The sequence below is a fragment of the Thunnus thynnus genome, chromosome 18 (assembly GCF_963924715.1).
Source record: "Thunnus thynnus chromosome 18, fThuThy2.1, whole genome shotgun sequence".
In the NCBI taxonomy this organism is placed as follows: Eukaryota; Metazoa; Chordata; class Actinopteri; order Scombriformes; family Scombridae; genus Thunnus; species Thunnus thynnus.
This window is the reverse complement of record NC_089534.1, coordinates 10,920,040-10,935,570: the sequence shown is the minus strand read 5'-3', so window position 1 is coordinate 10,935,570 and position 15,531 is coordinate 10,920,040. Positions and strand designations below refer to the sequence as shown.

The window sequence follows — 15,531 nt, the reverse complement described above, 5'->3', positions numbered from 1 at the left end:
TGAGTCTAAATTACTCATATTACTAATAACGGAAATTGTATTATAAACAGTGACCATAAGCTTATGTATCCATCCTACAAAGTGAACGTTATGGACTAACTTCACTAATATGATGTAATATTAAATAACAAGTTGTAGAATGCAATAACAACGCCGGTATTGCTTATCTCTACGAAATGCAACAATCTTGACTGTACTATTTAGTTCCGGTGTCGTAGGTCAAAGTTCAACCGTTGACTCTGGCACGTGATTGGCTGACGGACAATGTTATGAAACTTCATTGGACAGACGAGCACACGCCTTCCGCCACCTCGAAAGAGCACAACAGAAGACAAGGTCAGAAAATTATCCTAAAATATTTAGAAATAAAGCTATGAAATACAGCGGAGCCTCTACTTTGTTCCCTAAACGACAGAAAACGTCTAAGCTAAGCTATGCTAGCAAGAGAGCCACGGTTAGCTATCAAGTGCGCAGCTGCGAACTGTAGCTTACTTTGCGTTATTTCAACATAAACATGGACGTTTGGCCTTTTTACTCTTCATTTAAACAAGTCTCCATAGTCCGACCGTATGTATTTAGTCATTCAATGTCTTTACGACCTCTAGAGAGGACGGCAAGTGTAAGTCACCGTAACCTGTTGGTTGGTTAGTTTGACGTTTTCACTGTCGAATTACAACGATGTTAGCTGTCAAGCGAAAATACGCCAATTCCTGTATTTATTTCCTGATTGACTGAAGCAATATTAAGCTGCATTGTCTGCTCTGCACTGTCAACGTCAACCAAGCTACTCATTACCTGCATGACGTCAGCTAAAATTGTTCCTTGTTGGCTCTCTGAAATCCTGTATAAAGTTATGTGCTTCTTTGGTTGTTAATCTTGCACGAAAATAAATAAACCAGCAGGAAACTACACCAACTACTGGTTAATTTCTCACTAAAATGCTGCTTCGGTGGATGATATCCATGTCGACTTAATAATCAATAATTTAGAAATTGTCAGATCTGAAGTAGCTTCTTTATCTCTAATCTAATGTTTTTTGAAAAGCTGTAATCTTATCTCCATAAAGGAGGAAATGGGATGCATTAGTGTATGGTTCATGTGTGCAGGCATCACCAACTCACTCCATACAGTATTTCACCACTTCATATATGCTCCTCCTTTGCCTTCAACAGGTGATCCATCCATGTGTGTGTGATTGAGCCAACAGTAACCATGCTGACTGCACACAGAGCATGTGCATCGATGGCTGCCCGCCACCTGGTTAGAGCTTCTGTCTCCTCAGCACGCACACACCGCTCTCTGATCCACACCGCCACACCGTGTCAGGACCAGGCTGAACTGCATGCAGAATGGGCCGGCCTGGCTAAGAAACAGCTGAAGGGAAAGAACCCGGAAGATCTGATATGGCACACGCCTGAGGGCATCAGCATCAAGCCTGTGTACACCAAAGCAGACTCAGTCAACAATGCAGATGAATTGCCAGGAGTGTTTCCTTACACTAGAGGGCCCTATCCTACCATGTACACCTTCAGACCCTGGACAATCAGACAGTATGCTGGCTTTAGTACTGTTGAGGAGAGCAACAAGTTCTACAAGGATAACATTAAAGGTAGCTTATGATTTTGTTGTTGTGAATGCTTCCGTTTTTAGCTGAAACACCACAGATTCGAACCTAAGTGAAAACCCATCTTGTTTCTCTGAATGTTTTCTGCAACATTTCAAATCTCTTGTGCATTCATATTGTCCTCTCCCATAATACTAGAACTCTGTTTCTCTGTTTTTTATTTTCAACACATACTTTTAGACAGCATGTTTCTGTAACACATCTGAACCCACATAAAATAAGTGACAGTTGAGACAGTCATAGGATGTAGTAGTAGATAGTACACTCCACAGGTCAGTAAAACTACTATACTAGACACTACACTTTACACTACACTACACTACTAGACATTTAAATATGCAAGGACTATATCCATCTTTATATCCTGATAATCACAATATTACTCTTTTTGAATTGCTGAAACAATCTGAGATAAAGGCAGTAATTCAGATGTAGGAATTGGAAACAAGGATACTTTGTTTACGCCCTAATTAGTAATTAAGATGATGGCTTCCTCCAATAACAAAGGGTTAGAGGCCATCTTCTGTTGTCAAAGTTTACCATTCACTGTGTAAAGGACTGAACCTGGAAGCCTTATGCTCTGCAGAAATGTCTGTGAATGTTTTCAGTAATGTTTTCTCTCTGAGCTTCGGTCTATGACTCACCTATTCTTTCTTTACCTCCTTTTTCCCATCTCTAACCCACTACCTCTCTCACTCTTTCATCCCAGCTGGACAGCAGGGTCTTTCCGTTGCTTTTGACCTCCCTACGCACCGTGGTTATGACTCAGACAACCCCCGAGTTCACGGAGATGTCGGCATGGCTGGAGTCGCCATAGACACAGTCGAGGACATGAAGATGCTTTTTGATGGAATCCCGCTGGAGAGAATGTCTGTTTCGATGACAATGAACGGAGCAGTTATCCCTGTGTTGGCCATGTTTATTGTGACTGGAGAGGAGCAGGGTGTCTCCAAAGCCAAACTAACAGGCACGATTCAAAACGATATTTTGAAGGAGTTTATGGTGCGCAACACGTATATTTTCCCCCCAGAACCTTCGATGCACGCCATCGCAGACATCTTCGCCTATACCTCCAAGGTATTTACCACTTAAATGTTATTTTGCCGTTAGCTTGAATGGCTCTTACTGTATATCATAGTGTGAATGTAATACTTATCATACTTTGAGTTTGACCAATTTGACTGATGTTCACAGAACATGCCCAAGTTCAACTCCATATCCATCAGTGGCTACCATCTTCAGGAGGCTGGAGCTGATGCCATCCTGGAAGTGGCCTACACCATCGCTAATGGCCTGGAGTACTGCCGCACTGGTCTGAAAGCAGGCTTAACCATTGATGAATTTGCCCCAAGGTACAAAATATTAAGATGGCGCTTAGTGTGGAGGCAATCATTTTGATTTGCATATCTGTAGCTCACAGCTATGGCTGGATAATTTCTTTTTAAATATTGCATTTGAAATTTCCACACCCGAGGGGCAATTTGTTGTACAGCCAGCAGTAACCGCATAACAATCAGACAACAATGATAATAAATAGACAATAAATACAAAAACTATAAAAATCACATGAGTTATTTAAAAGGCCAATAGCAGCAGGGACAAATGAGTTCTTAAGTCTGTTGGTCCTGCATCTTGGCAGATCACACACAAGACCTGTAGTTTCACTGCCAGTATGCATGAAGATAATAAGTGTCGCCTACATCAGTCTTTTTTTTCATTACCATTTTTGCCTCCTAGACACTGTAGAAGTGATATTTCTCATTGCATGTTGGTTTTCACTGAAGCTTTTCTTCAATGTGAAATCATTGTGGTTTATGATTTGGAACATCTAGGTGTGAAAAAACACTTTCTTACATCTCTCTATGAATTTTTTGTATCAATGGCTGTGCATTAATAATTGCTTAATATATTGTATAAGAAACAAGCAATGTAAGTACATGATAAATGTTGCGTTGGTGTACATACATCATTAAGTTAAAATGAATAGACTGATAATGGGCCCTGGTTTTAAATATGTAGATCATCAGATAAGATATGAGTATAAACAGTTAATTGATCCTAGGGAGGGGAAAGTCTCTGTGAAACAGCAACAAACGAACAGTATGATTTTGTTGGTTTGTTGCTGTGTGATTTGGCTCTGTACACTGTGGAAATACCCACAGAAAGCACTGAATTTTCCTCAGAAAGTTTCCTGTGCTTGCCGTCTCCTGCAAAAATCTCCAGTTCAGCTTCTGCTCTGCTTCAAAACGTATATATGAGACGGACAAGCTGCTAATCACCCGAATTATGAGACCTCGTTCTCATGTTTGAAAGCGGGAACTGGCGCAGATAACCACCCGGTTGAGTGTTTGTCATGTGGAGCCACAGCGGTGCTACGCATGATGTCTGTCTGCTATTAATATTCCACTGACACTGTGCACAATTGACTAACGCATAATAAGTATGACAACCGCATTTAACTGCCAAACAAATACTTTCCACTTAATTTGTCGAAGCAGCAGACGGGACTCGCAGAGTGACAGCTGACTAAAATGCAATTGAAGCCAGATGGAAAGGCTGCTGTACAAAACAAGCACCCTCTAGAGTAATTTACACCACCCGTTGAGCACAGCAAAAACAATGCTATCTAAAAGATTGTAGAAAGAATAAAATATCGGACATGTTGACATCTGTTAATCTCTTTGGCTCAGTCCGCCTGTTGCTCCATAGAATTACTTTTCCGGTGCAAACTAAGTGATCTATAATGTAGTTACTGTAGATAGCAGATGGTCTTTTCAGTCAACAGCACAACTGAGCCACTTCACGAACCCTGTCCTCTGTCCAAGTCCTGTTGATAATTGCAGAAATACATATGCATACAATCCTCAGAAACATCCTCAGGGCCCGGTCTAGCTTGATCCTTCATCACATAATGACTTCAGAGATGGGCTTTACAAACACAAACACACTAAATCAATATGTTTGTTTGAAATCGAAGGTTTTCCACCCAGAGTTATTATCTCTTTCTATAGCTGATAGTTCATATTTTTCCTAGACTCATAACCAGCTCACACGTACAGTACTGTCTGGATATTAATGTTGACATTTGACTTTTTAAAGCCCTGGAAGTAGGATTTTAGTGTACTGTCGTGTGGCTATAGTGCAATAAAAGGGGTAGAGGTGGAAACTTTGTATGATTTCTTTACAAGAGAAAATCAGTTGTCCTTACCTGTTGTCAGTATTTATTAGTTGTGTCCCAAATCTATACAACCTACTTTATTCTATTTATAATTCTAAGCAGGTTTTGTAGTGTGTTCACACAGGAAAAGTACACTGTTCTCCCACAATGCAATACAAAGGAAATGGAGGAGCTGCTCACAAGTGGAGAGAATTTAAATAAATTGCAGGTTGTGGTGAGACACCTTTAAGAAAGCAATAGAAAAAAACAAATCTAAATCTTAAGAAACACATTTTACTGTCTCCCTGGGGAGTTAAATTAGCAGTGACATTGTGTAATATCACAGTTAGTGTAAATTGCTGAAAGTCCCCCTCCATTCAAAAATGTGTTTGGCTTATCGTTACTTCACTGTGATGTTTGAGCTTCACTGTGCAGAATGATGTACGTGCACAGTTTGACACTAGAAAGCTGTTTTCACATTTATGTGCTGAAGGAGGAAAGGTTTTTTTTGTGCTCACCTTAAATCTCAGTTGGAGGTGTGTATTTATGAGCATGGTTGTGACATTACAAGTACTCTGGAGCCAACGGTGATCCAGTGTGAAACTTAAACAAGTATGATGTGAGGAAAGTTGAAGACTCCAGTGCATAAACTCTGAAAATGGACTTTACACCGAAGTGGGAAGACATCTTGTATCCAGCGGTTAAACTGTAGAAATAAAAAATATTTGCATATTTATAGGTAGATTCAGTCTTTTTCAATGAGGGAGAAGTAGTAGATGACATTTTAATCACGTCATTGAACCTTTTTTGTGGAAAAACCATATTAGACAAATTATTATTCAAAGCAGAGAATCTGTATATATTTTAAAACATTTCATTCTTTAAGAATGTTGACAGTATTATATGACTATAACTATGTAATATAAAGTGTATAGAAATAGTATGTATTTGGGACACAGTGATTGTTCTGTTTGATACGTTGTAAAAACATTCTTATGGTAAAAAAAACGATAAAATCATCATGATTAATTCTGTCTTGACTACTCAAAGAATAATAACGTTGGTCAGCTGTGTGAAGAGAGCCTTTATTAAAGGCCTAATTCAAGATTGATGCCTAGTACCCAAATGTCACACTGAGGTAGTTCAGGCGGTTGGACAATCAATCTCCGTGGTCTGTCGTCCTGTTTCAGCTCATATAATTTTGCACTCACGTGCCAAATTCTCAATGCGGTCCACGTGGACGCTGACAGGTGGAAAGGGCAGGAAGAGCAGAAAAGCCACTGTGCTCCAAACCATTATGGAGCATGAAACTAATTAGAGCAGTAGTTCTTTTTGTGACATGGATTTTTGTCAGTTTGGCATTTTGTTATAAAATTGCAGAGGTCAAAAAGCCTGTGTGAGGTTTAATGCTTGTCTCTGCTAATAAGGTCATAGCACCCGTTTCAAAGTCATAGACATCACTGGCTGAAGTCTGTTATTATGTTACTGGCATTGATATAAAACATAAAGATTAATGCATAGATATTGTACTTCTTAGACTTTTACTTTTTGCATCTATAATTAGCTCTTTGAATAGAAAACACTGATTTCTATTTTTGTGTGCAGAATTGCTTTCTGTTGTAACTTTCAGTCCATTTTGATTATTATATTTCTGTCTTTTGACGTTGTTTTTTGTGTGCTGTCAGGTTGTCGTTCTTCTGGGGTATTGGGATGAATTTCTACATGGAAATAGCCAAGCTGAGGGCAGCCAGGAGGTTGTGGGCCACGCTCATTAAAGAGAACTTCCAGCCCAAGAACGCCAAGTCTCTCCTCCTCCGCACACACTGTCAAACGTCAGGCTGGTCTCTCACAGAACAAGTAAATATCAGCTACTGTTTGAAATAAAGTTAGAATTGTCAAAACTTCAAAATCACACTTGTATAATAACTCAAACTTTCCCATATGGCTCCTTTTCCTAGGATCCTTACAACAACGTGATCCGGACCGTGATTGAAGCCATGGCAGCTGTGTTCGGGGGAACCCAGTCACTCCACACCAACTCATTTGATGAAGCTCTGGGCTTGCCCACAGTGAAGAGCGCTCGCATCGCCAGGAACACCCAGATCATCATCCAAGAAGAGTCAGGCATCCCTAAGGTTGCCGATCCCTGGGGGGGCTCACATATGATGGAATCTCTCACAAACGACGTCTACAACACAGCCTTAAAGGTTCATCGTGTCAAATGATAATTAACCTTTTCAGCAGAACTGAAATCAGATGAATAGGAAATATTGGAAACGTGCAGCATGTGTGGTCTGGTTCCTTCCTTGTGTCACAATTATGTTCTTTAACAACCTGTGTTTTCCTCTGTTCAGTTCATCACAGAGATTGAAGAGATGGGCGGCATGGCCAGAGCCGTGGCAGAGGGAATTCCTAAACTTCGCATTGAGGAATGTGCCGCACGTAGACAGGCCCGCATTGACTCAAGTACAGTATAATATCAGCTGCTTATTGCCTTTTAATGTCATTCTTTCATCTGTTAATCTTCTCCCTCTGGGTACCATACATTTTTAACTACCATATCATCAGGAGACTACTGCAATGACCTCAATGCTCTGCACAGGATAAACTGAATCTCTGCATTTTATTGCTTCTTCAATTGCCTTTTTTTAAGAGTAACTAAACGTTTTATTGACATTACTGTTCGGGAGTTTCACTTATCCTACATGCTTTTTTTTCCCTACCTCAAATTGGTGTAACATGGCACTGGCCTTCATGTTACTTTGAGCAGGGCAATGGCCCGCCCTTTAAAACTGCTTGGTATGTCTTAGACTCTCTCTAGTTTAGTTTACTTTCATCCTGCAGAGGTCAGTGCTGTTTGCTATGAAAGATTTAGTGAGTTAGGAGTCCTTGAAGGAGCCAGATTAAATCACTCTCTGAAATAAAGATTAAATAAAGTTTCAAACTTGGTATTTAATAGAAAAAAAAAGATCAGTTCTGTTCAGTATCCAGTGGTCTTGTTGTCTTTCTGACCCAAACCTCGATCACGTGAGCATCAGGCATGTTGTATTTTGAATTTAACATTTTGCAGCTCTGACAGGTGAACTGCAGATTTAGTCACCTTAATTCAATTTGAAAGTGTCTTTTTGAAAGTGCTCCTAACCCAAGCATGTGCTTATTTAACGCTGCTTGACCACAAAGATCGGAGCAAAGTTTGTGGCGTGCAACAGCAAGCCTACCTACCGCCTTTACGCGGTGGGCAGGACGGACGGCCCTTCACACATAAGCCGCATCGCAGCATGAATCCAGCTGAGCGTGTGTTTTTCCGTGTTGTAAGGGGAGCTAGTTAATGTGTAAGTCAGGATGTTATCTGTGAGTTTAAATGGTGGCTCCTTTGTGTCTCTTTAGAAATTTACTTTTACTTACGTCCCGTTGTGCCAGAATCGACGGCGATGGAGCAGAACACAACCTCTCTAAGCTTTTTTCCCCATCGTCCCCCTGATGCCTGCTCTCATTTATATTCATTGGCTTTCTGATTCAGCACGATAGCGCATCTTCACTGTAGACAATTTTTTTTTTCACTTCAGGTGGGCGTTTGATTCTGGTGCACTGTGTTGGACTCTCAGATAACGTTCAATTATGAGATTGTACATTTTGAGACTTGTATAGATTGAGGTTTTCAGCATCCACTGTGTTAAATGGAGATGGGGCCTTTTTTTAGTACAATTTCTAGTTTAAAATCCTAATTGATAAGTAATGAATTAATTCTTATTAATTATTATAACTTGACAATTCAGTATAACACCACCACACTGTAATAGTAAATCAAACTGTGCTTATCGTATTGGTCTTCTGTGCTGCCCGGTTGAAGATGTGTGTGTGAAGCCTCCATGTTGTAGAATTTGTAGCTTCTTTACAGCAACATCCACATCTGAAGCATCGTTTACCGTCATGGCTACAACTTTATTGGCCAAGCATGTGAACACATACAAGAAAAATACATTTAATACCTTTTTTATTGAATTCCATCAAAGTCTTCACTACAAATATTATATGAGTCTTGACAAACATGGATGTAAACTGCAGGCATACAACCGCAAGGCGCTTTTTCTAGTTTCCTCGCCGATTCATGTGCTTTTGTCTCTTCTTCTTTCTCAGGATCAGAGGTCATCGTCGGGGTAAACAAGTACCGTCTGGAAAAGGAGGAGACTGTGGAGGTGCTGGCCATAGATAACACTGTTGTACGTCAGAAACAGATAGAAAAACTGAAAAAGGTCAGTGTTCTTTGAAATTCGACTCCTAGATATATCAGTGGTATCTAATGTAAAAGATAGCACTGTTTGTTGGGTTTTTTTTGTTCTCAGAAAGCTTCAAAGAACACCACAAATATCACTTCAGTTCAAGCCATGAAAAAGAAGCAGAAAACTACTACAGTTACATATGAAGTGCATTAAACCACCGTGCAACAGGGAGGCCAACCACATCCATTCTTATAACTAAACTAAACATTACGAGATCTAAAAAAAGAAACTTTTTTATTATGTCATTTTTATACTGTATATTAGATTTTGTAATTCCAAAAATCATATAATTTCTTCACTAGTAAAATGCTAAAAAAGTCAGTTATTATTTGTATTAAATGCAAATACTTGATTCAACATCTGCAATTGCTCATTTTAAGGGCTGCCCTCGTGGCTTTGCGTTTTTGCTCTGTCTCATGAGATAATGGACGAATTTCACAAACCTTTAAGAAGCGCTATTTAAGATTAAGCCCTCAACTTTGCATTCCTCAACCGTTCTCCGTATATGTAAGATATATGCCTGCAGTGACAATGTGAAGAGACCCTGCGGGCTGTTATCAAACATACTCTATGCAAACTGACAGGAGAACGCTCCCGTACCTGCTGTCATCCGCCAGTCAAACGTCTCGGGCTCGCCGTACGCCAGGCGTTTTGCTCGAGGCGAGGAAAGATGACAAGCTTTTCTTATTCCTGTGACAATAAGAAGAGGAAGTCAATCAAGTGTTTCTAGGACATCGGGGGCTTATCAGAGGACCAGAATTAAAAGGAGGATTGTCACAACTGATTTTCATGGAGTGATGCATACATTGTCATGACTGCCTGCAGAAATTAACATGTCTGTTTTACACTTTTTACTCCAATTAATAATAAATTTTCTCTTAATATTGTATTTATGGAGAATTTTTGCTAAAATAGTTAACATATAACATGCAACTTGGAAAAGTGGGAGGTCGAAAAACTTCTGGCATTATATCTTTCTACCCGGCAGTATAAAAATAGACCAAAGTGACATTTAGAGTTGAGGAACACAGGTGCAACTAATAACTTTAATTAGCAATAATTGCTGCATTCCATTCAGGTGTGTCAGCAGCAGGGTCCTGTTATTGTGCAGGCTGGCTGGCTCTCTGCACGCGTTACTGGAAAATTCAAACTGACAGCAACTAAAATGAAACAGAGGCATTGTTAATGATAATACTAACACCTGTGCTTAGCTCCTGCTATGACACGTCAAACTATCTGGCGTAGGAAAGGTCTATGAGCAGTTTGGTTGTTTTCATTCTCTCTCTTGTAAGCGGTGCAGATAAAAGATCTCCTTTCTCCGTCGTAGGTGAGGGAGAGTCGTGACCCAGAGGCAGCAAAGAAGTGCTTGACTGCCATCGAGGAGTGCGCCCGAACCAAGGAGGGAAACCTCTTAGCCCTGGCTGTGGAGGCTGCACGAGCCAGGTCACAACTCCCACACAAATCAATACAACTGACCTGTTGTATTGACGATGTGTTGCATTCATTATTCACGACTGAGTTTTGTCTTCACCGAGATGTTCTCGTAATCCAACAAACCCAGTGAAAAGGTTGCACACAGTAGGCGTATCAGATGAGCTATTATGAAGTGTAACAATTTATAACTGGTGTGAAATAATGTCCCTCTTTATAAGAAGTATGTTATCTTGTTTCGCACACGCACACACCGTACAGTAACATGATCATTGCGGTATTTTTCTGTAAAGCTCTCTTGTTCGTGGGGAACTTGAAGAAATATGTTTGTGGTCAATATTTCTCCACGCCCGAGGCCGTCATGCGGCAGTTCAAGCCACACTCGCTAAATCTTGAAAGGAAAAGATTTGCCAGATACTTCCTCACAAATTAGATTTAACTTAATTCTAGTTAAGAGTTGCATTTCACAGGTAAACCGTCAAGCCACCTTTCTTGCTAAGGTCTATATTTGTATCTGGATTTTGTTCAAGGTTTTATTTATTTTTATTTTTATTTTATTTATTGGTTTATTCAAGGTTTCCTAATGTCTTTTTAGAGCTACCAGAATGCCAAAGCCAGATTTGTGCCTTATATACTGTATCGAAACTGTTAATCTTAAACTTTGCACATACATGAAGCCTCATTTGGTGTATATAGCAATATGAAACACCTTTCTGACTTGTATATGAGGCCCACGTGTCTTAAACATCCTGTACTATTCCACTACCATTAAACCCTTAATGCATGTCACTATAATATGCTGTATGCTTTCAAATAACTACAAACAACTCTGTCATTTGCGTTTCAGCAGTTAACTTACAAATGGTGTTGAAAATGAACTGATTATTGCTGTTTTATTACCATCTCTGTGGTATTGGTCTCATGCAAAATGCTGCTACAGTAAATCTTTCTACCATGAGACACATATAATGATAAGGCACCACCATACAGCATACAGATGATAAAATGTGAAAGACCGTAATGAAAAAGCAAGAAATCTGCATTCACTCTGTCTTAAAATGAGTCAGATCAAAATAAGTTATTGCTCTGCTTTGCATTATTTATCACTGGAATGTGAAAACATATTGAGGAAGCCGGTGTCTGCTCCTTTCTCCAGATGTTCTGTTGGTGAAATAACCGATGCCATGAAGGCGGTGTTTGGCGAACACAAGGCCAGCACCAGGATGGTGAGCGGAGCGTACCGCAGCGAGTTCGGCGAGCACGAAGAGATCACCTTGGCCCACAATAGGTAGAAGATAACAAAAGTAAACAGCATCCGGAGCGTCGTAATGTACAGACAGATTGCTTAACCAATTTTCCTACCCTTTTTCTTAATCTCAGAGTTGCAGAATTCAAGAAGCACGAGGGCAGGAACCCTCGACTTCTGGTGGCGAAGATGGGGCAGGACGGCCATGACAGAGGTGCCAAAGTCATCGCCACTGGGTTTGCTGACCTGGGCTTTGATGTGGACATCGGACCACTGTTTCAGGTCAGTTTCATACGGTTGAGTGGAACTGCCACCTCACATTAAAGCTTTTTCAGCTTGTGTCAAACTCATCTTTCGCTTTTCATTCAATCCATGTAAACTGCCAGTGAAATAAAATTTGTGCATTTATTTCTCCATGTCTGGCTTCCGGTCGACAGACTCCCCTCGAGGTCGCCCAGCAGGCGGTGGACGCAGACGTCCACTGCGTCGGAGTCAGCACGCTTGCCGCAGGACATAAGACCCTGGTACCAGAGCTCATCAAGGAACTACGGAAACTCAACAGGCCAGATATCCTGGTCATCTGTGGAGGTGTCATCCCACCACAGGTAACCTCTAACGCTTATTAGATCATTATGGATTATTAAATCTTTAGACTTGATCATTCATCCGAGAACTTCCTGTCAACCTGTTGTTTAGCATCACTTCATAAACATCCATCTTGCTTTTCTCTTTCATTGTCTTTCTTAATGTCATAGTCCAAATCCAGCATCCTCTAAGACAAAATTACTATATTTTATAAATGGAAGAAGGGATTTTGTGTCTATATTGAAAACTAAATGTCAGCAGCTGTTGTTATTTACCTCACTGTGGCCAAAGCCTTTGCATAAGCGTCGCTTTCTCTCGCACTCAATTAGATTTGTGCATGCTTGAATTAAGAGACCATGCACTAATGACTCTGTGCGTGCTCTTCATAGATGCTCTGTCTGTATTTGGCCAAACCAATGTTTCACGCTAGGCTTTTTGTTTTCCAAAGTCGACGAAAAGGTCATAATTGCAGAGTACATTTGCATTTTCTATCGATAAATGAAGCAGAACCAGCGGATTTCATCTCCTAATGAGCCTCGGAAAAAGCCCGTGTGAGTTGCCAGTGTCATAATTACAACAGTCCACATCTTGAGCTGGTACTCCGGCGGTATGTGTAAATTATAATGACCTTGATTTATGTCGATAGTGGTCCTTGTTTAGTCATCAAAGGGTTCCTGCGGATCCTTAAAAAATTCTTAAATTAGATTTTTAGAATTGAAGGTCATAAATGTCTTAAAAAGTCTTATTTTTTAATTATGGTAGGTCTTAGATTTTTAATGTGACGCCTAGTTGCAGGAGAAATATCACACCACAGGACTCACTTATTTAAATGTGGTTTGGTCTTTGGTCTCGACTCAATCCAGCTCTTTCTTTTTTCTTTTTTTCTTTTGGTTCAATTGGTTCTCCACAGGCCGTTACGTGCTCTCACAGAGGTAACAGGATTAAAGAAGTAAACAAAACAGTACAGATGATGCTCAGCTAAAGACAGTTGGCCCGAGGGTTTCAGAGAAGACACAAAGTCCTCTGTTATTACTGATAGTTGCTGATGATGAAGGAGAGCAGCGGATGTTTAATTCGGTGACCGTTTAGTTGGTGTTTAAAGATTTAATGGACTGTTAAAGTGGATGAAAGGTAGATATACTGTAATGTGTAATGGGGAGATTTAACTACAGCCGACTCTGTGTGCGAGAACGACCAGAACAGCCTTAATGTTTTACACGATATTGTCAAAATTAACAATTCCAAGCAGATTGTAATTAAAATTTTTAACTAAAATGTAGTTTTATCCAATGTAAATCATAACTGTGGGACACAGTTCATTGCTTTTTAAGATTTTATATAGGATTGTTATATGGAGATATAAAAATATCCAGAAAAATACACTTATTAATATTGTCAAGTTGATTTCAAACATGAAGCTCAGCCCTAATGTGCATTTGTTTTGCTGTGGAAAGGCTATTAAATTTTCTCTGTCAAGGTCTTAAAAAAAAAAAAAAAAAAAAAAAAAAAAGCATTAAATTTGATTTCAAAAAGTGTGCAGCAATCCTTTATCATCACTGGGGAGGATGCAGGCACTTAAGCAGCAAAGGCTTGTTGAATAACAGTCTACAGAGACAGAAATCAATTCCCCTGCAGCTCTCCCGAGCGAGCTTAGCCTGCATTGCCTCCGGCATGACAACACGCAGCACTGGAAGCATGAAAACACATTATGTAGCATTACGTGAAAAGCCCGCAAAAACAAATATAAAATGTCATGTGGGCAAAGAACCAATCCGTCATGATTAAGTGTCCCCTGCTTCGTAAAATTATCATTACCACAGTAGCTATAGCATTTCCTTGATTGCATGCAGAGCAGCCTCCTGCAATCCTGTCATCCTGTCAATATTTGTGTTCGTCTGCAGAACAAATTTCACCGCAGTCCTTTCGGGGATACTTCTAGTTGAATCATCTATTGCATAATTAACAACAGAATCACACAGGGACTATACTTCTAGTTGAACCATCTGTAGCATAATTAACAACAGAATCACACAGGGACTCTGCACATTCTTCTGTCTCTGTATAATGAAATCTGAATTCCCCGTTAGCTGCACTTCATCTAAACCTCGCTCCACCTCTTTATGTATGCAGGACTACGAGTTCTTGTACGACAGCGGTGTGTGCGCCGTCTTCGGCCCAGGAACCAGGATCCCACAAGCTGCAGTGGAGGTTATCGACAACATTGAGAAGAGCCTGGAAAACATCCGGCAGGCCATGTGAACTTAAGAGATAAGAACTAACTGAGAACAAGAAGAACTGTCCATTCATGCTTTATCAACAATGAAGTCATAAGTGGGATCCCGAACTACTTCTGCTGTGTTCAGAATCAGTCTGACTTGTAGCAAAAGATTGTAAAAAGAAAACAAAAGTCGTTTCCTCACTGTGAGTTCACAGCATGTACAGCAGTCAACATGATTGAACAGCTTTTGGGGTGCCGTGGTCGTATTAAGTTTGCTTTCTCTGTATATTAAATTAGATTTTAATTACTATCATAATCTACACAGATTGCCATTTTCAGCCCTGTAACCTCATGAGACAAAAACAAGATCACAAACATTGTGTTTTGTTCTGCTCATTGTTGAATATCACTCAAAACTGAAAGAAACATTTTGATCAGTACGATAGAGTTTAATAGGAAAGACTTCAGTATGTTTGATATAGATTAGACTTAAAAGCATACCCATATGTGACAAACAAAAATAACACTACATTGAATCAAATTAGGATTTGCTTCACTATCATAATACAGTATGACTGCAGAGCACTGTCAACCATAATGCTTTTTTGTAAAATGCCTGTGTGTCATTTGCAGTTAGCTAGCAGGGTCTAATTAGTGTCAATGCAATTGAGATGATAGATAGGATTTCACATCAAAACAACACCATGCCTTTATGTTTGTGGATATTTTTATCTTGAAACTGGCCTTATGTGGTTTTGATCTCTTGCCTCCCTGCATCATGTTACATTTAACCAACTTTTGTTAACCGCAGATAAAAACCACAGAACAGTGATTGCAATGTATGAAAAAGTTGGAGATAGTATTTTTCTACACGTGATTCTGAATCAGATTAAACACTCTGTGCTCTAAAATAAAGTATGTGAACTTTGGAAATGTGACCCAAGTCTAATCATTATGTGAACTGCGATTTTGAAAATGATTGAGAGTGAA

At 39.8% G+C, this 15,531-nt stretch overlaps 1 protein-coding gene across 1 annotated transcript; it reads left to right on the top strand.

Moving 5' to 3' along the window:
• The first annotated feature begins 207 nt into the window (after positions 1-207).
• Positions 208-15,474, top strand: mmut (methylmalonyl CoA mutase). The gene is made up of 13 exons (XM_067571634.1): positions 208-336; positions 1,173-1,609; positions 2,334-2,701; positions 2,819-2,976; positions 6,467-6,638; positions 6,740-6,988; positions 7,136-7,247; positions 8,919-9,034; positions 10,389-10,504; positions 11,649-11,780; positions 11,873-12,020; positions 12,176-12,343; positions 14,454-15,474. Exons 2-13 carry the CDS (start codon positions 1,213-1,215, stop codon positions 14,580-14,582), a joined length of 2,265 nt encoding a protein of 754 aa, XP_067427735.1. The 5' UTR covers positions 208-336; positions 1,173-1,212; the 3' UTR covers positions 14,583-15,474.
• The last annotated feature ends 57 nt before the right edge of the window (positions 15,475-15,531 follow it).

Coding starts and splice junctions, on each gene's coding strand:
- mmut (XM_067571634.1), top strand. CDS start 1,213: ATGCTGACTGCACACAGAGCATGTGCATCGATGGCTGCCCGCCACCTG. Junction 6,989..7,135: donor TCTACAACACAGCCTTAAAG/GTTCATCGTGTC, acceptor TCCTCTGTTCAG/TTCATCACAGAGATTGAAGA. Junction 10,505..11,648: donor GTGGAGGCTGCACGAGCCAG/GTCACAACTCCC, acceptor TCCTTTCTCCAG/ATGTTCTGTTGGTGAAATAA.